The sequence below is a fragment of the Grampus griseus genome (assembly GCF_964374135.1).
Source record: "Grampus griseus genome assembly, chromosome: 9".
In the NCBI taxonomy this organism is placed as follows: domain Eukaryota; kingdom Metazoa; phylum Chordata; class Mammalia; order Artiodactyla; family Delphinidae; genus Grampus; species Grampus griseus.
In genome coordinates this window covers 79,822,770-79,848,840 of record NC_139003.1, presented here as the reverse complement: position 1 = coordinate 79,848,840, position 26,071 = coordinate 79,822,770, and the positions used below count along the sequence as shown (strand labels likewise).

The 26,071-nt window shown below is 34.8% G+C and overlaps 1 protein-coding gene across 1 annotated transcript in view; it reads right to left on the bottom strand.

Moving 5' to 3' along the window:
• Positions 1-26,071, bottom strand: part of PCLO (piccolo presynaptic cytomatrix protein) — a gene marked incomplete at both ends in the record, with an annotated part of 365,582 nt that overhangs the window by 54,194 nt on the left and 285,317 nt on the right. Inside the window, 7 exons of the mRNA XM_082662011.1 lie at positions 1,212-1,406; positions 3,010-3,190; positions 4,747-4,818; positions 6,047-6,140; positions 13,366-13,392; positions 22,075-22,199; positions 25,300-25,350. Coding sequence (XP_082518137.1) covers positions 1,212-1,406; positions 3,010-3,190; positions 4,747-4,818; positions 6,047-6,140; positions 13,366-13,392; positions 22,075-22,199; positions 25,300-25,350 — 745 coding nt within the window. The remainder of the gene's footprint in view (positions 1-1,211; positions 1,407-3,009; positions 3,191-4,746; positions 4,819-6,046; positions 6,141-13,365; positions 13,393-22,074; positions 22,200-25,299; positions 25,351-26,071) is intronic.

Sequence of the window (26,071 nt, the reverse complement as noted above, 5' to 3'; positions counted from 1 at the left end):
GTGCTGCTTCCTGGCATGATTAGACTGACCGCTTTTATGTGCTGCTGTGGTAGTGTGGGTGAAATGGAAACCCAGAGTATGTATCCTTAGATGGAACCAGCTTGAATGTTATTCATGCAAACAGAAGTGATCTTTTGCTCTATCGAAGGAAGTTTTGTTTTCAAATGCCAAAATGACACCACATGCACAGCACTAAAGGGGGTTAAAACTGGCTGTTTCTTTGTAAATGATGACTTTGGGAGATGGGGAGAACATTCATCTATCTCCGTTGTTTGCCTGATGCCTCTTGGAAGTAACAGTGCTCCTACATTTTAAAGTGTCTGTACTCACTAAGTTCTTATATAATTCTATCAATTGAAATTACAGCAGTTAAGATGGGTGAATTGTTACGCTTTAATTGACATCTTGGCTTCCAAATGATTTCCAGTGGTTAGAAAGAAGAATAACCCTATAAATTCTCTTGTATCGTATACAAAGTGTGATCCAACAGAATGGATCCTTAATGAGGTAACATGGCCTCATCGAATATGCTTAGACATATATTAATACTACATACTTTTTTGAGAATATAGGAAACATTATTTTCTTTACAGATTTTTTTTTCTCCAAAAGACTACAAAGTTTCTCACGTGGAAAGCCTCATTATTTCACATGCATAATCTATTAAAAATTTTAAGCGTAAAATGTTTTTTCCATTTCCCCTAGGTTCTAGAACTTGACTGTTGGTTACATGACTCTTCTGCCTAAAATTTTTTAGTGTTTTTCAGAGGTGAGACTCTCATTGCTAATCTGCTCAATGCTTATGTGTGTGCCTTTTTTTGGTGTAATGCCTGGAAAACTGGCAGCCACTTGTGCTTATAATTCCTGTATTCTAAAGGATATTTAAGTGCACACAAAAAGGACACACAACATAGTTTTGCCTGCACACATCACAGACACAGCTACCAAATACTATGAGCCAGGTTGGATGGATGGTGGAGACAAAGGAGAAACAGCCAGTTTTATTTCGTTCTATGTAAAGTAAAACAAAAAAGAACTAAATGAGAGAGAGCGTATTTATGTATCGATACTGTTCCTACACAGACAAAGGGACAGAGAACAGAGGGAGCAGGGAAAGCACAAAACAAAGCAAATGGGGAAGGACAGCAGGAAAGAAAGGCAACAGATGAACATTAAGCTGCCATGCTGAGGAATTTATTTGCGTCTTTTACTTGGTTGAAGGCGGAGTTGTTGCACGGCGGCTTCGGCAGCGGCTATAGCAGCCCCTGCATCTTCCAAGTGGGTCTGAGTGACGCTGGTTTTGCTTTGACTGCGAGATGGTCCATGAGAGCGGAGATGGCCTTCGGATGAGGATTTCGAGCTACCGGGACTACTATGGGATTTCTCAATGGTGGGAACCTGCATGTCTGGTTACAAAAGGGTAAAACATGAGTTAAATTTGCTCCAGCGTTCCTCCTGTCAAGTTGGGTCTCACATAATTTGAAACCGTCTAAGATTTAAGTTAACTCTGTTTCTTTTTTGGCGCGTTTATGCAACTGCTCACCATACAGCGAGGTGATTCAACATTTGGGAGACAATTTTTGGGAGGAAAGGCAAGAGGATGATAATCTTGAGAAGAGAGGTTTGAGAAGAGGAATAAATACATTCTAAGTAGTCTCATATAAATGAATATATTAACTTACAGTTTCACCAAGCAACTCTGCTAATTCTAGTAGGGACCAGGGAAGAAACAATAGGCTGACATTGCCGCAGGAGGAGTTTTAAGTAAAATTCCTGGAGGAAGGTGTGCGAGTCACTGGGATACATGGAAGTGGGGACTGTATTATATCATCATCTCAGGTGATTTTAGAGAATGTATATATAAGATCACACATTTACTGTGGTAGTCATAGAGAGACAGGTCTTTATACCAATCATCTTCCAGAATGTTAATTAGTGCAGAGCTGGTCTGGCTAAGTGGAATCCAGAAATGATCTATACAACTCATAAGTAATCTACAGCACTTATTGTAGTCAGTTGTTTATTGTATTAACTCAGTGGCCTCCTGGACACGACCTCAGTTTTTCGTCTCCTAGAACACTTGCATTTCCAATCCAAATTGCAAAGAACCACTTTTCAATTTGCTGTACTTCCTGAGAAGAGGCGAAAAGGAAGGAATACTCAGATCCAATATAAAAATTTTTATTTAATACTTATAAATAGCTCAGCATATCCTGGAAACATACTACATGGTTCCCTCATACAGGCAGTAACTCATTTTATGATGAAGATTACTGTTGTGTTGTAGGATAACTGGTTATTGAACCTCCCAAAGGAAAAGCCCATTCCAATGGGAAAGCTGTGCATACTGCCAAACCCAATGTATGATGCTGCAATTAAAAAATAATAATAGTAGTTAAAAAAATCATAGAATTAGTTTGAATGCACCACTTAGGAAAGGTTTAAGTAATTTTCAGCATACCAATTGTTTTGATGACATGAGGAAAATGTTTTTGATATCATTAAAAAGCAGAATGCAAAACTGTTTATGTCCATATATTACATATATGATTTATGAGTAAGAATATACATATGAAAAAATAGGGATTTAAACAGAAGAAACATGCATAAATGGTAATGATGATTATGTCTAGTCAATGAACTGTTGAGGATTTTTATGTTTTCTTTATGAAATACCCCAACGTATTTTATAAAGTCATATTAACCTAGATTTTGAGAGCTGAAAAAGACCCAATAGCTCATATAACCCAACCTCCTCTATTTTAGAGGTTGAAAAACAGAGAACCAGAGGGGTGAAGATCACAAAGGCATCAACCTAATTAAGGGCTGATCTGAGACTAAAGCCCCTTTCTCCTGATTCCACATCCACTACTCTTTGCATGATATTATATTAAATATTTCCCAATATAATACCTTTCAAAAGATATTAAATATACAGGCACTCATATTCAAGAATATACTGAGTGAACAAAAAGACAAAAGCTTTTTTCTACTTGAAATATCTCCTACCCTTGGATGGGTCAGGGAAGATACCATGGCTTCTGCTTTTGATGACAGACGGCTTTGGGGACTGCTGGCTGCTTTGACTGGAATGGGACTTGCCATGATCAATGCTTTCAGTCTGTTCTTTGAGAGGATACCACCTAGGCGTGTTATCGAGGTGAGATGTGCTAGATAAATCAATCAATACCTGGAAAAAAGTGCAATAAGTGAGTAAAATTTATGGATTAAGCTGTAATTCGTTTGTTGTTTTTTTTCTGTGATCTGAAACTTATTCAAGGACATAAGTCAAAGGATATAGTATAACCTTTAGGATGATGAGGTCTTCCTCATTTTTCTTCACCCATGATACTGAGAATGTCTTGTGCATACCAGATGCTGTATAAACGTTTGGTTAACTTGAACTGTATGACATCTCTATTAATTAAATTATTTGGAGATGATGCAAAAAGGTAGAGTCACAAGTCAATCTCTTCATGAAATAAAGTCTTCTTTTGTTAAATGGACACATGATATTCTTAAACTGGGCTAGTGTTTTTTTGCAGATTGTTTGATTTTAGTTACAAGAGGGACAAAATGAAAAAGAATGGCTAATTTTCAATTACTAACTTATTCCCTCTATTTTAAAACATACTTTAGTTCACATTTGAAACAGAGAGATTACCAACAGTTTACAATAAGAAAGCGCTGTGTCATGGTTTAATTGGCAACATTTTTTCTTAGTGGTACATAAACAATGGTGCATTTTACAGTAGTTGGCATCTTATATTTGAGCAGATATTAAAAAATAAAACCACACAATGGATATATGCTTTAGGTTCATGTGAACAATAAATTATAAGGACTTCAATAAATCAGCTTTTTGAAATAGGACAATAAATCAGATATAACCGTACTCTAGAGTAGTCCTGTCTAAGACCAAGATTAGTCCAAGTGGCTATACCACATGGAGCCTGTAGGTGAAGTTCAAATGATCTAGTTTTGATGGGAAAAAGGTACAGAGTGTAGGAGCCAAACAAGACATCATGTCACCTAGACTACTCAACTGTTTTCTATTGTCTCTATCAAAAGGATATTGTATTTTCTAGGTGTTATATATTTTTGGAGATTTATTTTTTTAACATTAATTCATAACTTCTGCTTTAAGCAAAGATCACTAAACAAAATATGTATTTTTGGAATATGATAGATGAAAAATATCACAGAATCTGACCATCCTGCCACACTTCATAATTAGGTTACATTCCTTGTGAATTTATAAAAATTGTTTTTACTGCTTTCTCCTACTTCTAGTTTTGCTTCTTAAAATATTTTGAGATGTTTTGTGGGACACTTAAACGAAGTATGTAAAATGTCACATCAAGTCATTCATACGTGCAATGAGGAATAGCAATTAAATAAACTGAAAATGCATTTGAAAAAAATCCAGCTCATTTTATAATACAATAAATTTATCTCCAATCTTTTACATAATCATTTGGATTCACAGCATGATTATATAACTTTCTATCAAAACAATTAATATTTCATCTTTCAAATTAATTAGAAAGTACATCAAGTGGTAAAGTGAAAATTATTTCTCCAGTTGCTATTCATCTATTCAGAGTCATTTGTAAATAAATTCTATCCACCAAAGAATTTTATCCAGAAATAGTTATCTTATACACTTAAGAAATATGCTTTCCATAAAGATTTAATTGATGGTTTATAATGAAGCAAATAAAAAAAAGGAAACCATAGGCTCACCTCACCAAGAAAATCATTGGAAGAAAATCTATCATAATCCCAGACTGTCACCTCCAGTGTTTTCTTCTTGAGCTACAGTTCAAATCAAAATGTCATTAACCTCGTTTCTCATCATAAATTTTCATTATACTCATATAATAGACTCATTTATATTTTCATTCCTTGAACTCTTTCCGCTTATGTAAAAATACTTTAAGTTTATATAAAACTGTATACTTACATTCAATATTATGTAAACTGTCAATCATTTTGTGGTCCAACCAAGTATTTGGTCATAAGATACCTCACTATTTTGCAAAAAAAAGGGTGATTTTTACTTATTTCCTGTTATTCTACCCCTGCCCATTATTAAAAGTACCAAGCAGAATCTATATATACTCTTTAAATACATGAAATTCATAGGTTGCAAAAATGTCTAGGTTATTCAAAGTATTTGGGTTATAGTTTTTTGTTTCAGTAAATTGCCAAAACACATTAGTAGCACTGTCTTATTTCTGCAGGTGAACGTAACTTATTTTAAACTCAAGAACCCAGATTACAATTTATATCCAGCTTCAATTTCATAGTCAAATTAGAAATCTTCCAAAGGATAAATGAGAAACCTCATTTTGAAAGACAACTCATTTGTAAATTGTTTTCATGGATGTCTTCTTCCTATTCTATTTGTATTCTTTTTTCTCTGAATTCATCTTGATAAACCATCAGTTATTTTCTATTATTGATACAAAGTTATGACATGAAGATTTTCAGAAACACATTGATGCAATTTTGCTTAGAGTCATCTATTTGTTGTGATAATCCTTTACACTAGTCTTCTTCACGCTTTCTTCTGTACAGTTTAGTTGCACAATGCCAGATCCGTAGGAAGCCTCAATTTAGAAAAGAGATGATCCCTAAATTGTTGCCAGGAGGGGTAATTCATTTCAGTGCATCTGAATCTTATTTTTTCTTTGTTTATGAAAGTCAAAATACAGCTAGCTGGAAAATATTTTCCCTCAAAATATGATAAATAGAGCCCAGTCTACTGAAATATTTGATTTTGAAATAATCAGTGGAAAATGTCCCACTAGTCTTATTCATTTTATTTTTTAGCTGTTTTGTGAAAATGTGCACATTTTCTTTCACTGTATCTTCGAACTGCACCCAGTTCCTTTTACTGGCTATATTTCTTGCATGTATTTTACTTAATTTTTTTTGTTTGTATGGAAAAATTGATATGAATCACAATCTTTCAGTAATTCTATCATCACTATTTTTATATTAGCCTGAATCTGTCATATAGAAAATAATCATTGCATACCTGTTCCATGGAGATACTTTTATAAATTACTGTTTGATTCCACTCAGGATTAAGACTTTTCTGAACATATTTAGTCCTTCTCTTGTACTCAGCACTGAATTGGAAAAAGAGAAAGAATTACCCTGATTATTTACCTTGACCGATGACTTCATAGTCAACCTGAAGGGCATGCAGACTTTTAAAGGTATTTTGTTTTGAATCACTATGTAATCATCTCCTCATCCTCATGTCTTAAACTGTATTTTAAGTTGAATGCACAATGACAATTCAAAAATATCTTGGATGCCTTTAGTTTTATTTTCCCTAAGGTATTTTTTTTTTAAAGAAAAGTTTTTAGGTCTTCTAACTAGAATACAATTTTAGAAATCTTAATCTCTCCTGAATGTGTGAGATAATTACATGAACTATACAGTAATGTCAATATCTTCTTGTCCCATAAATAATAATTGGATATTTAACTTTCCAATAGTTTTGCAACTGATCATGTCAGCAAAGCCAAATGGTCTCTCAATTCATTTTTTTGTGTAAAAAGCTGAAATAACTGTACTGACTGAGGAAAGGATGAAAAATGGCTGTTGCTATAGGTGAGATTCCATGAACATTTGTTACCTTATATAGTAGATTTTGACACTCTTGGTAAAGTAGAATACTTAATCTAGTTATGAAACAATCTTAATTAAATACAAATTCTTGGTTTATGTCAATAGCTTATGTTACAAATGATGAACCAAATCAAAATTTTTCCTCATGCATTATAACTTGGGGCATTTCAGTTTATCCTTGACTCTTCCATACCCTCTGATCACCAGTTAGAAGCTTATATCTTACACGTTTAAGCATAACGTACTTTCAAAACTTATTCTAATTAAGTCTGACAAAACATTTATAACAGGCATCAACCAGCTAATGGGGTTGGAATTATTGCTATTTGCTATGAGCCAATGGTGCCCACATAGACAAAGCTTTTCTCTAACACTCACTGGCTTTTTCCAAATGTTCTGCCTAGAAAACAAACCTATTTGTTTGGGGTCCATTCACGTGCCTGGACTTCATAAACTGCCTTACCCTAAAGGTACTGCATCCTGACCCTGGATCTGTAGTTCTATTCCCAACTGCTGTCAGCAGACTAACTCTTGTTATATTCCTGGTCTCAAGCATTGCCAAATTCTGGAATACCTACTATTGTTCCCCAGATGCTAATTTACTTATTCATCCTAGATAAAACTATCCTAGATAAAACTAAAGAATCAAGCTCCAGTTCACCACTCACTTTTAGAGATGGGTCTACAGCCAAGTATCTTTTTTTCTCCCTCTGGCTTTATTCTCTTTCTTATCAGACATACACAAGGGCAATAATTTCCAACGTTGACTGCATATTAGGATCACTTTGGGATCTGAGTTCCCAGGGTGGTAGGTGGGGCAACTAGCACGGCACCCACATCCCCCTGCCCTTCACCCACAAGGAGAGTCTTATTTAACAGGTCTGGGGTGAGGCTTGAGCATCAGAATTTTAAAAATGATCTAGGTAAATCTAAAGTATTGCCAAGATTGAGAACCACTGAGAACCACTGAGCTCACGTCTCCTGAGACCTCACATTTCAGCCACTGTGAACTGAATCCAATTTAAGAAATGAAGCAGCACTATTCTCATTTGTAACCAACCTATCTGAAAGTACAAAAAAAGAGAGCAGGATTTGACAATTTTTTCATTCAGCACAAAGTGCAAATAATTCTGGGGAAATGTATAGGCAATGATTCAAAGACACAGGAACTTTCATAGACTGTGAACAGAAAGTATACATTTGTACATATACTTTTTAGGTAAATTTGTCTATGTCTAGTGAAGTTCATGCACTCAAGTACCCAGAAAATTCCACTTTGACTTAATTCCACTTCTACTTTAGAGAAATTCTCCCACACGTACAAAAGGAATTTGTTAAAGAGCATTCATTGCAACATTGTTTCTAATAGTGTGTTAATAATATAATAAATAAATACATTATGATATATTTATTCAATTAAATTTAAGCAGCAGTTAAATGAAATATACCTTCATTTATCAAGATAGATAAATCTTAAAAAAAATCTTGAGCAAATAATTTGCAGAAGAAAACCTATGGTAAGTTATCATGATATAAAGTTAAAATTACATGAAATAATACTGTAAATTATTTATGTCTACTTGTATATATGTATGACAAACATTAATATCATATGACAGCTTGGGAATTATAGATGTTAAACTCTATTATGTGGTTGTCTCAGGAGGACAGGGGAATGGTTTCAGAGGACTTCAGGGGTACTTGTAATATATTTTTTATTAAAAAAAATCTGAAGCCAATATAGCAAAATGTTACGATTTGATAAAATTGGATAGCAAGAACACAAGTATTTGTGACAGTATTATCTATAATTTTCAGTAAGTTTAAAATATTTTATAACAAAATTCGAAACTATTTTAGCAAATTATGTCTCTTTATACTTTATGATTTTGATTCTTTAAATTAATGACATAAGAAGAATGAATATGACCACTTTTAAGTTAACAGCCAACTCTGGTTGCTATTTAGAATTCATGGCTATTCCTGTAGTAGGTACACTAAGAAAAAAACACATTGTGTAGTATGAGCTTTAAAGTTTCTGTCTGTTTTGGACTTAATTATCCAAGTGGTGAGACCATGGGAAAAACATATTAGGGATTAAGATTCATAATACACTGAACAGTGGTAAAATTGTTATTTTTTCAAATTCTGAAAAATTGAATGCACAAAATTTTAAAATAAGATTGAAGATGGAAAGTTAATGTCAAATGCAAACTCATGTATTTTTACTAAAATTCTAGATATGTCAGTGTATATTAAAATAGCCTGAACTATTGAAATGTCTTCAAAAAGATATATTAGTTAACATATTTTAATTTATAATATTAATAATTGTTATATTTCACATGCATACTTTAGTCATTTTTTCACCCATATGTAGCAAAATTATCGAATGCCAACTCTGCACCAGGAATTATGCTCTATCAAAATGTACAACTGCAAAACTCTTAATTGTACTGACATACCATTATGTCATGAGAAGCACTTTATAAAGTAAGCACATTGAAATAATAACAGCTAACATTTACGAAACGCTACTTTTTCACAGGCGGAGTTCTAAGTGCTTTTCATGTGTTACATTATTTAATCCTCAAAGCAACTCTATGTGTCCAGTATTATTTATTACCCTATTTTATAGCTGATAAGAATTGAAGCTCAGAGGAATTCAGGCACGTTGGCAAGGGCATAATTATTAATTCATAGGACCAGGTTTCAAACACAGGGAAACTAATTTCTTGCTCTGAAACATGAGCTATATGAACTCAGTTGATTAGGCCCATCATAAAATTTCTTAATTGCATATTTCATTAGCTGAAGTGTCTAGTTTGTCTTATTTTACAGTCAAAAACTGTACACTTCAACTTAAATATATGTTTTATATATATAACATAAATTATTTATAGTGTGTGTATATATACACATATAGAAAATGAGGACAGCTTTAGAGTTGCCTAGGGAAATATTGAATGGTATATCCTAAGACTAAGAGAGTGCTGTGGAACAACTAGGGATAATTATTATTAAAATTTACTTTTGCTCAGATACATTCACATATAACCCCAATTAGTCGGGAAAAATCTAGATGTTCACTTTACTAGGTTATCTTAATCTTACTAATAAGTTTGAATCTCTAGTTCTCTCAAGTTTCAAGGTCTGTGTCCTTTAGGGTTAACGAGGGTAAACACACCTTTCTCCTGATCCTGCCTCTACCAGCCCTGGTTGACCTGTGTAAATGCCAATGAGATCTCTTTGCAATCTTTTCACGCTTGAATTTCCTGACACGCAGAGATGGCCACATAAAGCTCTTCCTTCAAGAACCCTTGTCTGATGGCTACCATGTACTGACCATCTTGGGCATGATGTCAATGGGCTGTGTTCCCACTTTACACAATTGAAAACTCCACAGTTCTCATCTCCATATCAAAATCTGTGGATTTACAAGTTGAAGGTGGCCAGGTAAGCAGAGGGATTCTTGAATGTGAGCAGAAATCCAGGCTGAGAAATAAGTGGAGTTCCTTTTCCTTTCCTACCATGTCTGTTAAACACACTGCAATCCCTCATGGGAAGATTGCAATAATGACATTATTTTAGGACAATTAAGCCATATGTAATAATCAGAGAAGTTTTTTAATAAGGGAAAATAAAAAGTCAATTAATCAAGATGGAACATGGTGTTTATCAAACAAAAATCTAGGGACTTCCCCGGTGGTCCAGTGATTAAGACTTTGCCTTCCAATGCAGGAGACGTGGGTTCGATCCCTGGTTGGGGAACTAAGATCCCACATGCCGTGGGGTGCAGCCGAAAACTTAAAAAAAAAAAAATCTAAACCTTTATTTCCTTAAAGTTTTGACTGATTTCCTTTTTCTTTCTCTTTTTCATTATTGGACAATCATTTTCTCATAGGTAGATATGATTTTAAGGCTGGCAGAAAAAGGTATTTAAAATTCAATTACCCTCTCCTAAACCAGAAGAAAAAAAAGTTCTCTCTGTAAAAAAAAAATTGAGAAAGAAGAATGGAATATAATGGCTTGTTTGTTCTTAACTTTCACAGAATTATCTAAAGTACTGAAGGTCTTCATTTCTTTTGTTTTTTCTTGATTGGAAAAAATACATATAAATTTCTTTATTGAAAAAATATATAATGAGTCCAATAAAGATATATATATATATTTGTGTGTGTGTGTGTGTAGTTTTTTTCAAAATTACTCCTCTGAGGATGTTGCCTTTAATTTAGAAAGAAGCACAGAGCATATGCCATTTTATAAGCTCTGTTTCTCTGTGTGCAATAGTGCATTTATGGGCTGTCACTTGATTGTCCTCTGTGCTCCCTGAAGTCTGACACTATGGCTGTGTTCTCAATTCCAGCAGAGTCTGGAGCAGTCTGTGCTAAATAAATGTTTTCCGGATGTATCTTTAAAACATGTTTGTACTTCTCTTTTTCCTTTAAAAATCTATTAAAATAAAATGTTTTGGCCTTCAAATTGTAAATACATACAACACCTGAATCTGCTTTACATTCTTTCCAGAGGAAATAGTTTGAGATGCTAACAAGGCTGTTTAGAGAAAGTCCAGCCAGGAATTAGGCTTCCAGCTATCATGAGAGTAAAAATCAGCTTCAGTCATGGCAAAATCTCATTAGTGTGAAAAAATCTGTACTTTGTCCAACAGTGTAATGAGAGAAAACCACAGCGAAATCCTTCAGATATGCTCATTTCCATTTCTTAATTATCCGGGGACAAATTTTGAGTTCATGGACTCTTCAGGCTATTTCCTTGTCTTTCTTTCACCTCATCTTGGCTGACATTTGGGCTGTCAGAGCTTATGAGTATCTTGATTAAAGGATGGCAAGAGGAAATGAAAGGAGACAAGAAAACTGGACCAGTGAAATTCTTTTAGTTAACAGGACATTTAAAAAAAAAATTTAAGAGTGAAGGATGTATTATACTTATTATTGAAGAAAAGTTGTTTTATTTTCTATATAGTGTTGTTAAATAATTTGGTGTAATTCAGTAGCCCAAGCATTCTGCATTTCTTTTTTGCAGGGATAACTGACCATTGGCTACGTGGAGTTTATTATACATATTTCTAGCAATAATAGCTACTGCCATTTATTGAGAGCTTACTACGTGCCAGACATTATGCTTATCATTTTTGGTGCATTCTCCCTGTGTTTCACAAAAATCCCTGGGAGGGGGGCTATTATGATTCCTAGGTGGAAGAGGAAACAGTTTTAGAGAAACCTCACAACTTTTAAATGGCAGGACTGAAATTCAAATCCAAGTTCTTAAGGACTTCGCTCGTGGGCCTCCTCAGCCTAACTTACAATGTCAGTACCTCATCAGTATAATTCCTTTCCACACTGACAATTCTCGAAGAGATGATGAAAGTGATTTCAAGATGAAAGATATGATGAGAAAGTGACTCTAGATCTTCTAAATTGTAATCTAATACATCCCAGATTATTTCGACCATTATTTACATTTACAGAAAACACGTTCTAAGTTAAATATAGACGATCATTATCATTCTGACAATTTCCCCCTGGTTTCTCTGGATAAAAGAGAGAAGCTTCTGAATAAAGTGACTGATAACGTTTGTTCTAAAATGACACTATCTCTTTGAAACAAAACTCATTTCGCGTATCAGTCTGAGAGATCTGAAGATGAGAGAGCCAGTCATAACAAGCAACCTTTCTCAGTATCAAATTTTACTGGTTGCCATAATTATGTGGTTGCAAAGAAACAGGAAGTTTCTGGGCACCAGAAAGGTTGTACTGACTAATACTATTCTTTGAGATATTTAAATATTTAAGCCTTTACAAATCAGAAACTGCCTCTTTTGGGCAACAGCTTGTCAGGTTTAGTAAAGATGCTGAATTTTAATGTCACAGACAAAAATCCTGTACCACTAATATTCTGGGTGGGACTAAAATTCCCATCACCCTGTTGCTTCAGATGGTACAAGATTCACCTCCCGAATTAAATAACACATTTAATTTACAATGCAATGAGATGTGCAAAAAAATGCTTTTGGCTATGTGTTGAGAAATATCCTTAGCTGACAATGTAATGATGCAACATGCTCTAGCAGAAAACAGACAAACCAAGGAGGTTGCTCTTATGCTGTTGCTAACACCCTAGAGCAGGCAGATTATGGCATCCTATATTACACAGCAATAATTTTGTGGTACAGAAGGTATAAAGGCATGAAAATGTTTCAATATCAGGTCTAAGTGAGGGTAAAAGACCAGACAGCTATCATCTTTAAGATGACATACACACCTAGTACTGGTCATCCAGAAGATCAGTTAATTCCTTTTGAAAAATGACTAGATTTATTTGTTTGGTTGTCATAGAAGACTCAGAAGAATCTGAGCCATAATTTTTGCAAGAGAAGCTAAATGAATTTTAGCAGACAAATTATAAATGAAAACTTTAGTTATATCTCATTTCAAAGTGATAGTTCCTTATTCATACCTTTCTATGTTTTTGCTCTTTTCTACTTTTCTGGGCTCCAATGCACATACCTGCTACACATATTTAGTAATAATGTTGTGGTCAGAATAGTCTGCTATTAGCCTAATTCAACTGATACCAACATGTAGAAAAATAAAAATTACAGCCGAAGTTGAACTGCAGGTGAATGTACTTAAAAGGCAAACAAGAGAACTCTAGACATTTCATTGAAGGGTGACACTGAAAGAGAACCAACTCTACCTTGCATTCTGGACAACCATGACTTGACTGCATTGATTCCAAGAGCGAGAATGAAGGATACAGCAGGAAAGTAGGAAAGACAGGAAGAAAAAAGTTAGGAACAGAAATAAGGAAGAAAATGTGAGAATAAAAACTAGAGGAGCTATACCATAATATATTAACAACATGAGGCAGAAAATAATCTTAGAACTAAAGTGAAAATAATACCTCACAAGTGTAGTAAATTCCAAGGTCTTGGCCACTGTAATAATTAAGAGTAATTTAATGAAAGGGCTAGGAATTGAATACGAGTAAGCACATTAGCCTGCTTTTTGGTCAAATTCCACCCAGAAGGCATATTTTGTTTGACAAATGGCACGGGGATAGCTTTAGGTGGGACCTCACTCTTCATTTCACTATAGTTTCAACACTTTCTCTGTTACCTACTCCAGAATGGATTGACATATTCATGCCACCTGCCTGACCTTTCCAGTTATTCAAGTTTGCAATAGTCTAATGGAAACATATCCTGTAACAAATAAAGGATAACTACTCTCTTATAGTATAAAAGGTGATACTAGGATATTAAAGAAGATAGAAAATAAAAGACAGTGCTTTATTTTCATTCATTCATTAGCAAATGCTGATTGGAGATATACCCTTGGCAGTCATTTCCTCTTGTCCCATAATACTGTCATTAAATAACACTGAAGGTCTAATGACCCAAATCAAAGGCAGAATGAAGTTATCACTTTGTTATATTCATGTTAAAAAAAAAAGTGGTGGGATGAGGGATAAATAAGGAGTTTTAGATTAGTAGATACAAACTACTACATATAAAATATATAAACAACAAGGTCATACTGTGTAGCACAGGAAACTATATTCAATATCTTGTAATAAACTATGATGGAAAAGAATATGAAAAAGAATATATATACATATATATGTATAACAATCACTTTGCTGTATACTACAAACTAATGCAACATTATAAATCAACTATACATCAAAAAGGTAGACAAATTACAGTTATAACTACTACATAAAGATATAAACTAACATAAAATAAAAAATTCCCTTTCCTGTTCTATATGGCTAGTTGGTAGTGTATGAATTAAATTCATTTCAGCCTGCAGAATTCTCTTTAATATTTCTCGAAGGGCAACTCAGCTGGGAAAAAAACTGTTTCTCAGATTTGTTCTTCTGGCAATGTCTTATTTATTTGTTCTTCTGGCAATGTCTTATTTATTTATTTAACATCTTTACTGGAGTATAATTGCTTTACATTGTTGTGTTAGTTTCTGGTGTATAACAAAGTGAATCAGCTATAGGCATATTTCTATCCCCATATCCCCTCCCACTTGTATCTCCCTCCCACCCTCCCTATCCCACCCCTGTAGCTGGTCACAAAACACCAATCTGATCTCCCTGGGCTACACGGCTGCTTCCCCTTAGCTATCTATTTTACATTTGGTAGTGTATATATGTTGATGCCACTCTCTCACTTCGTCACAACTTACCCTTCCCGCTTGCCATGTCCTTAAGTCCATTCTCTATGTCTGTGTCTTTATTCCTGTCCTGCACCTAGGTTCTTCAGAATCATTTTTTTTTTTTTAGATTCCATATATATGTGTAAGGATACAGTACTTGTTTTCCTCTTTCTGACTTACTTCACTCTGCATGACAGACTCTAGGTCCATCCACCTCATTACAAATAACTCAATTTTGTTTCTTTTTATGGCTAAGTAATATTCCATTGTATATATGTGCCACATCTTCTTTATCCATTCATCTGTCTATGGACACTTAGGTTGCTTCCATGTCCTGGCTCTTATAACTAGTGCTGCAATGAATCTTGTGGTACATGACTCTTTTTGAGTTATGGTTTTCTCAGGGTATATGCCCAGGAGTGGGATTGATGGATCATATGGTAGTTCTCTTTTTAGTTTTTTATGGAACGTCCACACTGTTCTCCAAGTGGCTGTATCAATTTGCATTCCCATGAAGTGTAGGAGGGTTCCCTTTTCTCCACACCGTCTCCAGCATTTATTGTTTGTAGATTTTTTGATGATGGCCATTCTGACCAGTGTGCGGTGATACCTCATTGTAGTTTTGATTTGCATTTCTCTAATGATTAGTGATGTTGAACATCCTTTCATGTGTTTGCTGGCAATTGGTATATCTTCTTTGGAGAAATGTCTACTTAGGACTTCTGTCCATTTTTGGTTTGGGTTGGGTTTTTTTGATATTGAGCTGCATGACCTGCTTGTATATTTTGGAGATTAATTCGTTGTCAGTTGCCTCATTGGCAAATATTTTCTCCCATTCTGAGGGTTGTCTTTTCATCTTGTTTGTGGTTTCCTTTGCTGTGCAAAAGGTTTTAAGTTTCATTAGGTCCCACTTGTTTATTTTTGTTTTTATTTCCATTTCTCAATGATGTGGGTCAAAAAGGATCTTGCTGTGATTTATGTCATAGAGTGTTCTGCCTATATTTTCCTCTAAAAGTTTTATAGTGTCTGGCCTTATATTTAGGTCTTTAATCCACTTTGAGTTTATTTTTTTATATGGTGTTAGGGAGTGTTCTAATTTCATTCTTTTACATGTAGCTGTCCAGTTTTGCCAGCACCACTTAATGAAGAGGCTGTCTTTTCTCCATTGTATATTCTTGCCTCCTTATCAAAGATAACATGACAATATGTGCATGGGTTTATCTCTGGGCTTTCTATCCTGTTCCATTGATCTATATTTCTGTTTTTGTGCCAGAACCATACTGTCTTGATGACTGTAGCCTTGCAGTAGAGTCTGAAGTCAGGGAGCCTGATTCCTCCAGCTCCGTTTTTCTTCCTCAAGATTGCTTTGGCTATTCAGGGTCTTTTGTGTTTCCATACAAATTGTGAAATTTTTTGTTCTAGTTCTGTGAAAAATGCCATTGGTAGTTTGACAGGGATTGCATTGAATCTGTAGATTGCTTCGGATACAATAGTCATTTTCACAATGTTGATTCTTCCAATCCAAGAACATGGTATATCTCTCCATCTGTTTGTATCATCTTTAATTTCTTTCATCAGTGTCTTATACTTTTCTGAATACAGGTCTTCTGCCTCCTTAGGTAGGTTTATTCCTAGGTATTTAATTCTTTTTGTTGCAGTGGTAAATAGGAGTGTTTCCTTAATTTCTCTTTCAGATTTTTCAGCATTAGTGTATAGGATTGCAAAAGATTTCTGTGCATTAACTTTGTATCCTGCAATTTTACCAAGTTCACTGGCTAGCTCTAGTAGTTCTCTGGTAGCATCTTTAGGATTCTCTATGTATAGTATCATGTCATCTGCTAACAGTGACAGTTTACTTCTTCTTCTCCGATATGGATTCCTTTTATTTCTTTTTCGTCTCTGACTGCTGTGGCTAAAACTTCCAGAACTATGTTGAATAATAGTGGTGAGAGTGGGAAACCTTATCATGTTCCTGATCTTAGAGGAAATGGTTTCAATTTTTCACCATTGAGAACAATGTTGGCTGTGGGTTTGTCATATATGGCCTTTATTATGTTGAGGTAAGTTTCCTCTCTGCCTACTTTCTGGAGAGTTTTTATCAAAAATGTGTGTTGAATTTTGTCAAAAGCTTTTTCTGCATCTATTGAGAGTATCGTATGTTTTTTTCCCTTCAACTGGTTAATATGGTGTATCACATTGATTAATTTGCATATATTGAAGAATCCTTGCATTCCTGGGATAAACCCCACTTGATCATGGTGTACGATCCTTTTAATGTGCTGTTGGATTCTGTTTGCTAGTATTTTGTTGAGGATTTTTGCACCTCTATTCATCAGTGATATTGGCCTATAGTTTTCTTTTTCTGTGACACCTTTGTCTGGTTTTGGTATCAAGGTGATGGTGGCCTTGTGGAATGAGTTTGGGAGTGTTCTTCCCTCTGCTATATCTTGGAAGATTTTGAGAAGGATAGGTGTTAGCTCTTCTGTAAATGTTTGATAGAATTTGCCTGTGAAGCCATCTGGTCCTGGGCTTTTGTTTGTTGGAAGATTTTTAATCACAGTTTCAATTTCAGTGCTTGTGATTGGTCTGTTCATATTTTCTACTGCTTCCTGGTTCAGTCTCAGAAGGCTGTGCTTCTCTAAGAATTTGTCCATTTCTTCCAGGTTGTCCATTTCATTGGCATATAGTTGCTTGTAGCAATCTCTCATAATCCTTTGTACTTTTGCAGTGTGAGTTGTTACTTCTCCTTTTTCATTTCTAATTCTATTGATTTGAGTCTTCTCCCTTTTTTTCTTGATGAGTCTGGCTAAAGGTTTATTAATTTCGTTTATCTTCTCAACGAGCCAGCTTTTAGTTTTATTGATCCTTGCTATTGTTTCCTTCATTTCTTTTTCATTTATTTCTGATCTGATCTTTATGGTTTCTTTCCTTCTGCTAACTTTGGCAGCTTTTTGTTCTTCTTTCTCTAATTGCTTTAGGTGTAAGGTTAGGTTGTTTATTTGAGATTTTTCTTGCTTTTTGAGGTAGGATCGTATTGCTATGAACTTCCCTCTTAGAACTGCTTTTGCTGGATCCCATAGGTTTTGGGTTGTCGTGTTTTCATTGTCATTTGTTTCTAGGCATTTTTGGACTTCCTCTTTGATTTCTTCAGTGATCTCGTGGTTATTTAGTAGCGTATTGCGTAGCCTCCACGTGTTTGTATTTTTTATAGTTTTTTCCCTGTAGCTGATTTCTAGTTTCATAGCGTTGTGGTCAGAAAAGATACTTGACATGATTTCAATTTTCTTAAATTTACCAAAGCTTGTTTTGTGACCCAAGATACTATCTATCCTGGAGAATGTTCCATGAGCACTTGAGAAGAAAGTGTACTCTGTTGTTTTTGGATGGAGTGTCCTATAAATATCAATCAAATCCATCTTGTTTAATGTGTCATTTAAAGCTTCTGTTTCCTTATTCATTTTCCTTTTGGATGATCTGTCCATTGGTGAAAGTGGTGTGTTAAAGTCTCCTACTATGATTGTGTTACTGTTGATTTCCTCTTTTATGGCTGTTAGCGTTTGCCTTATGTATTGAGGTGCTCCTATGTTGGGTGCATAAATATTTACAATTGTTATATCTTCTTTGAGGATCGATCCCTTGATTGTTATGTAGTGTCCTTCTTTGTCTCTTGTAATAGTTATTATTTTAAAGTCTATTTTGTCTGATATGAGAATTGCTACTCCAGCTTTCGATTTCCATTTGCATGGAATATGTTTTTCCATCAACACTCTTACAGTCTGTACATGTCCCTAGGTCTGAAGTGGGTCTCTTGTAGACAGCATATATACGGGTCTTGTTTTTGTATCCATTCAGGCAGTCTATGTCTTTTGGCTGGAGCATTTAATCCATTTATATTTAAGGTAATTATCGATACATATGTTCCTATTCCCATTTTCTTAATTGTTTTGGCTTTGTTATTGTAGGTCTTTTCCTTCTCTTGTGTTTCCTGCCTAGAGAAGTTCCTTTAGCATTTGTTGTAAAGCTGGTTTGGTGGTGCTGAATTCTCTTAGTTTTGCTTCTCTGTAAAGGTTTTAATTTCTCCATTAAATCTGAATGAGATCCTTGCTGGGTAGAGTAATCTTGGTTGCAGGTTTTTCCGTTTCATCACTTTAAATATGTCCTGCCACTCCCTTCTGGCTTGCAGAGTTTCTGCTGAAAGATCAGCTGTTAACCTTATGGGGATTCCCTTGTATGCTATTTGTTGCTTTTCCCTTGCTGCTTTCAGTATATTTTCTTTGTATTTAATTTTTGATAGATTGATTAATATGTGTCTTGGAGTGTTTCTCCTTGGATTTATCCTGTATGGGACTCTCTGCACTTCCTGGACTTGATTGACTATTTCATTTCCCATATTAGGGAAGTTTCCAACTATAATCTCTTCAAATATTTTCTCAGTCCCTTTCTTTTTCTCTTCTTTTTCTGGGACCCCTATAATTCGAATATTGGTGTGTTTAATGTTGTCCCAGAGGTCTCTGAGACTGTCCTCAATTCTTTTCATTTTTATTCTTTATTCTGCTCTGCAGTAGTTATTTCCACCATTTTATCTTCCAGGTCATTTATCTGTTCTTCTGCCTCAGTTATTCTGCTATTGATTCCTTCTAGAGAATTTTTAATTTCATTTATTGTGCTGTTCATCATTGTTTGCTCTTCAGTTCTTCTAGGTCCTTATTAAACAGTTCTTTTATTTTCTCCACTCTATTTCCAAGATTTGGGATCATCTTTACTATCATCTGAATTCTTTTTCAGGTAGACTGCCTATTTCCTCTTCATTTGTTTGGTCTGGTGGGTATATACCTTTCTCCTTCATCTGGTGCATATTTCTCTGTCTTCTCATTTTGCTTAACTTACTGTATTTGGGGTCTCCTTTTCACAGGTTGCAGGTTCATAGTTCCTGCTGCTTTTGGTGTCTGCCCCAGTGGGTAAGGTTGGCTCAGTGGGTTGTGTATGCTTCCTGGAGGAGGGGACTGGTGCCTGTGTTCTGGTGGATAAGGCTGGATCTTATCTTTCTGATGGGCAGGACAGGGTCTGGTGGTGTGTTTTGGGGTGTCTGTGAACTTATTATGATTTCAGGCAGCCTCTCTGCTAATGGGTGGGGTTGTGTTCCTGTCTTGCTAGTTGTTTGGCATGGGGTTTACAGCACTGGAGCTTGCTGGTCGTTGAGTGGAGATGGATATTAGCGTTGAGACAGAGATCCCTGGGAGAGCTCTTGCTGATTAATGGAGCTGGGAGGTCTCTCATAGTCCAATGTCCTGAACTTGTCTCTTCCACCTCAGAGGCTTAGGCCTGACAGCCAGCCAGAGCACCAACACCCTCTTAGCCAAACGGCTCAGAATAAAAGGGAGAAAAAAAGAAAGAAAGAAAGGAAGAAAGGAAGAAAGGAAGAAAGAAAGGAAGGAAGGAAGGAAGGAAGGAAGAAAGAAAGAAAGAAAGAAAGAAAGAAAGAAAGAAAGAAAGAAAGAAAGAAAGAAAGAAAGAAAGAAAGAAAGAAAGAAAATAAATAAAATTATTAAAATAAAAAATTAAAACAATATTATTAAAATAAAAAAATACATACATAATAAAAAAAGAAGAGAGCAACCAAACCAATAAACAAATCTACCAGTGATAACAAGCGCTAAAAACTAAACTAAGGTAAACATAAAAGTCAGAAACTGGTCAGTTGCATATAGCAAACCCTAAGTCTACAGTTGCTCCCAAAGTCCACTGCCTCAACTTTGGGATGACTCATTGTCTATTCAGGTATTCCACAGATGCCGGGTACATCAAGTTGACTGTGGAGATTTAACCCGCTGCTCCTGAGGCTGCGTGGAGAAATTTCCCTTTTGCTTCTCTGTTCACACAGCTCCTGGTGTTCTGCTTTGGATTTGGCCCCGTCTCTGCATGTAGGTCTCCCTCTGTTCTTTTGGGAAGTCTGAGGTCTTCTGCCAGCATTCAGTAGGTGTTCTGTAGGAGTTTTTCCACATGTAGATGTATTTTTGATGTATCTGTGGGGAGGAAGGTGATCTCCATGTCTTACTCCTCTGGCATCTTGAAGGTCCTCTCCAATGTCTTATTTATTAAAAAAAAAGTCTTTATTTTTGAAGGACAGTTTTGCTGGATACAGAATTCTTGTGGACCATCTTTTTCCTTTAGTACACTGATTATGTCATCTCCCTACCTTCTGGGCTCCATGGTTTCTGATTGGCAATTAGTTGTTTATCTTATAGAGGATCCCTTGGATATGATGAGCCACTTCTCTTGCTTCTTTCAAGATTCTGTCTGTGGATTTTGATAGTATGATTAAGAAGAGACCTGGTATAATTTTTTTCTGTTTATCCTGATTGGATTTTGTTGAGCTTCTTGGCTGTGCAGATTTTTTCCAACAAATGTGAGAAATCTTTTGCCATTATTTCTTCAGAAATGTTTTCTGCCCTTGCCTCTTTCTCTCCTCTTGGAATTGCCTCTCTGTGTATGTTCGTATACTTTATGATATCCTAGGTTTCTAAGGCATTGTTCCCTTTCGTTCATTCTTTTTTCTTTCTGTACCTTAAACTAAACAAACTCAATTGACCTCTCTTCATGATTGCTAATTGTGTCTTCTGACTAAATATATTGTTTATCTCATTATTAAGACAGTAGATCCTAAGACCTCACCACAAGGAGATTTTTTTTCCTTTCATTTTATTTTACCTGTATGAGGCGATAGATGCTAACTAAAGCTTTATTTTATAATTTTAAAACACCCATTTGAAAATATGCATATGAATAATAATATATCAAGTCAGTTAATGAACATTTAATGTATTGAATAATACACATTCTATAAAAGACTAACTGATTAGTCCTTGAACACTGGTTTCACAAATACATTTTGAAAAGTAAACTAATTCTTTAAATCTTCCACAAATAATTCCTGAAATGATTTTACTGTTTACCTGATTGGTCATAGCACAAGTGCTTTCCAGAATTGAAATACTGATGTGTTCTCATCCAGTCAGGTTTTGTTACCATCATGGCTCTCCTAAAACCCTTTAAGGCCTAATTACAAATTTTTAATTCCACCTTACTTACTAATTGGAAATAAATAAATATGACATGTAGATAAAACTAAGGAAAAGATATTAAACTCCTTAAATTAGAGACCAGAAGACACTATCACTATTTTTTAAACCACAGGGCAATATTTACAATACCAAGAATATAGTGCTTCTTTACTTACCCTCGCCCTGGAAGAAGGTACACTTTAACAAAGGGGTCTGAGTAACCATTGTTGTCTCGAGCGACAAGGTTTCTTGCTTGGAGAATATGTATTATGAGATTTCCAAGATCATAGTTGATTTGAAGCTTAAAGGGACAGAAAATATTCCATGAACATTATGTTTTTTTGTATAAAAAACATATAATAGTTATTCAGTATTTTACAGTATTTAAAAAAAGTTCTCATAAGAAGCATCAACTGCTACTTTCATTTTATTTGAAACTGAACAGACCAGTTAATGTCTAATTTAATTGGGAACTCCCAGGCACACATTAATTACTAGTAAATGTGCTGTTCATTCTTTCTACGGTGAAAGTTCTGGCCTGTCAAAAATTCATTTAGGATAATCACACAGTGAATGCTAGTTCCATTTTTAAACTAAATTTGTACTCTTAGGAAAATCAGAAATGTTAACATTCATAAATACAATTGGCAGAATTTTGAAAATAGATTAATTGATGGATTTATTAGAAAATATCTTTTGCATTTCATCAAGTAATTAGCAGTGGGTGGAAACATTATTTAAAGACAAAGATGTTAGTACTGAATTGTAAGAATATTTAAGAATGTGTAGATTTTATCCCTTCCTATATTACATTAGCTGATAAACCTATAGCTATTCTTTCTGTGCGTGCTTTCTTAATAGTGATGCTAAGAAAATGAAATATTGTTCTTTAATTTTAGAAGCTGAAGAGAAAAGAAGAGGCACTGTCTCATAGATGCTTAATGGCTGTTGTAAAACTGTCACTGAATAGTAAAAGACTTACAATTCAAATTAATATTTGAGAAGCCTGCATGATTCAAAATAATCAAATTAACTAATTTTTCACCATTAAAAATGAAAGATTCTTTTGGCATCATTTAGAATAAGACAATTCTGTTGGTTGCTCTTTCTGTTTATCAAATAACAGAAGGGAAGGGATCTATATTTTGAAAAAGAAAATCCATAAATAAAAAATGAATGTATTTTTTATAATCATACAAAACAGATATGCTATGTTTATGTTGAAAATGGAATAATTTAGATGAGATAATCTTCATGTTAATGATTAAAATAATTTCCTAATTTCAGCATAAACTTGATCTGGTTATGTTTTGTGGCAGAAAACAAATCTTTGCTTTCCTCAGTACAGAAAGGCCCAGAGTCTCTCTGACTATCATGGAAGCAATATGAAACATGAAACAAAGGGCTGTGAAGGAAGAGGAGAAATGAAAAGTTTAGAACTGCAGTAACTGTGCTCTAATGGAGTACTGAAATAGAAGAATTATTCTGCAATTAATTTCACTGAGGTTTAGAATGGCTTCCAAATCTTTAAGGAGAAATTCTTTTCAATTTTCTCCTTTCTCTGCTAGCCTGAAAGTCCACTTTTAACTGGTAAGGCAGTAAAATCATTTCTTATTGAAACTGAGATTTGCAGGCTACCCTAAGAGAGTGCTTTCCAAAATGTACTCTGTAAATTTGGTGCCTTAGAGAACACTTAGAGTTGCTTGGAGGTTACATCTGAGAGAGAATGAGATGCCCCCAGTAACCCTCAACCAGAGCTACGCCATGCTGGTAATTCATTGTTTGGGTGTTTACATAAGGTTTCATTTGGAAAAAGGTTTTGCTAAAAGACAAAAGATAAAATGTAAAAAATTGAAATCACTGTCATAAGAAAATATCCCCCCCCAAAAAAAAGGAAAAGAAAAGAAAATAACCTGGGTGTGAAGACGGAAAATTATTAGAGTAAATTTCCACTATAGAATTAAATATAACGACTGAAGGGAAAGGAAAATAAAATAAGGACAAATAAAAACAACAAGCCAAAAAGAAACAGCACATATTGGCCCATGAGCAAGAAGTTTAAAAAAATGAGCAGAGAGAAGGAGATATTATGAATGAGAACACATAGCATTTTCTGTGCTGCATGTGAAATGAAGAAAGATCAGGTCTGTTTTTCTAGAAGTGGGAAATAGCAGCGATACAGCAAGATCAAGAGCACACAGGTGATCCTGACTCCATCCTGCTGGGTCCTTCTTACTAAGGTGCCCACGTTCTGCACTCTTTCTCCATTTCCACTCTCATACTGCGCTTCTGCTTCAATCAGGGTGTACCTAGATAACACTTAATTGATTTCTTTGTCTTTGTGTCCTACCCTTCATAATACTTTCTAGAGGCCAAGGCTCTATGAATTTTCTATCACATATTGCTTTGAATTAGCCTCTCCCTCACTCGAAAATATTTATTTCCTGATCACTCTATTATGTCATGGCTAACATCCCTTGGCTTCTGTTCAAGGTTCTCTTAATTTAGTCTCAACTTACCTCTACAGGAACATTTTCCTGAGCAAAGCAGATCTGTTCCTTTCACTACCCTCTGGCAGAAGAATGTTCCCTTGTACCATTTCTTCCAGGAAAACACTCCCCCTTTCTCTATGCTTACCCTCAAATTAGTTCAAATCTGTTACACTTTGTGAAAATGTACTGTAGATGCAACTAAGACTCACTGTTCTCTTTCCCTTATCTGAAATGTACTATCTTCAAATAGTTATTATTTGGTATTGTGTTAACTCTTTCCACATGACATTTCTTATCTACACTAAATTACTTTTTGGTACCATCTAAAGTACAGTTTTTCTAACATTTTTGAATTTGCCCATGTACAATGCAATATAAACACAGAAACACACATACAAAACTAAATAAGATAGTGATTTACACTATTTTCTTCTATTTTCCTGGTCAAAATACTCTCAATTGATTTGATAAATTACAGATTGGTTATGACCCCCAATATGAAAAACACTGCTCTAAAAGAACTGCTGAGCAATTATTTGACAATTATTGATCAGAGGAAGAAAAGAGGACAGCATTAGACGCATGAAACTCTTAAAGAGGAACCTTCAAATTTCCCGGAGAATCTGTCATGTTTGAAACACTTTCAACATGTATGAAGTAACCGAGGCATAATACATTTATACTGTTATCAGGCAGACTTTGAAGTATAGTATTCCACAGATATCGTTAGATTTAATAAAACACGTATTTGTGTTAAAATACTTTTCTGTAAAATTGTATTTTTTCATTATACATCTACATATGTTATAAAACAGGAAAGGTCCTAACAATGCTTACAATTTCAATAGACCAGTGGGAAAAAGAGCCACAAAAGATGGTATAGCAATGATCTTTTAAAAACTTTCATACCTGAATTTCCCCCGTAATTGGATGAGAGACAACCTTTGTTGCATCAGTAGGCTGCAATATCAAAACACAGATTAATGGATAAACCTTTCATAGGATTTACCATTTCAACTTCCTTCTGAATTAATTTCTGTTGGTCAGAGCACACCCTGCCTGGAGAACACATTTCATCCATTTGGCTGCTCCAGATTAGGGTGTCTACTTACACTTCTCAACACATGTTTAATCTTATAAATACATAAATCCCTTTTTCATTTTGTGAAGCCTGTTTTGAGGCTATAATTTTATACCTGCAGTAATCTACGTTCAATTACCTAAGAAATGGAACAATTTTGGTTGAAAGTATTCAATTTCAATATGAACAGATTTTAAATATCTATAAGAGAATGAAAATGGTACTGTTTTCATTCAACTGCCTAGGAGCCCAGAAGTTATAAAAGTCCATCCGTATATTCCTTTGTTGGGTTCTCAGCCTATTCCTACTCTATTCTAGAGTGGAACACCCAGGCAATCACTTCTTAGTACTTCATACTCCTTTAATTAAAATTCCATCCCAGTCTATATAAGTTCTCATCTCCTTAATAATTTCCTTATGTCAGTAAAGCCTTAAAAACCGTTAGGACTGTGATCTGGTAAAGTGATTCATTCTGCTGATTAAGTGACTAATTGCTGAATTGTTACATTTCAATAGAATGTACAAATCTGTACCAAAAAAGAGATGCTGTTCCTGACTAGATCTATAATAGAATTTCAGGCAACGTGGCATCACTATAGG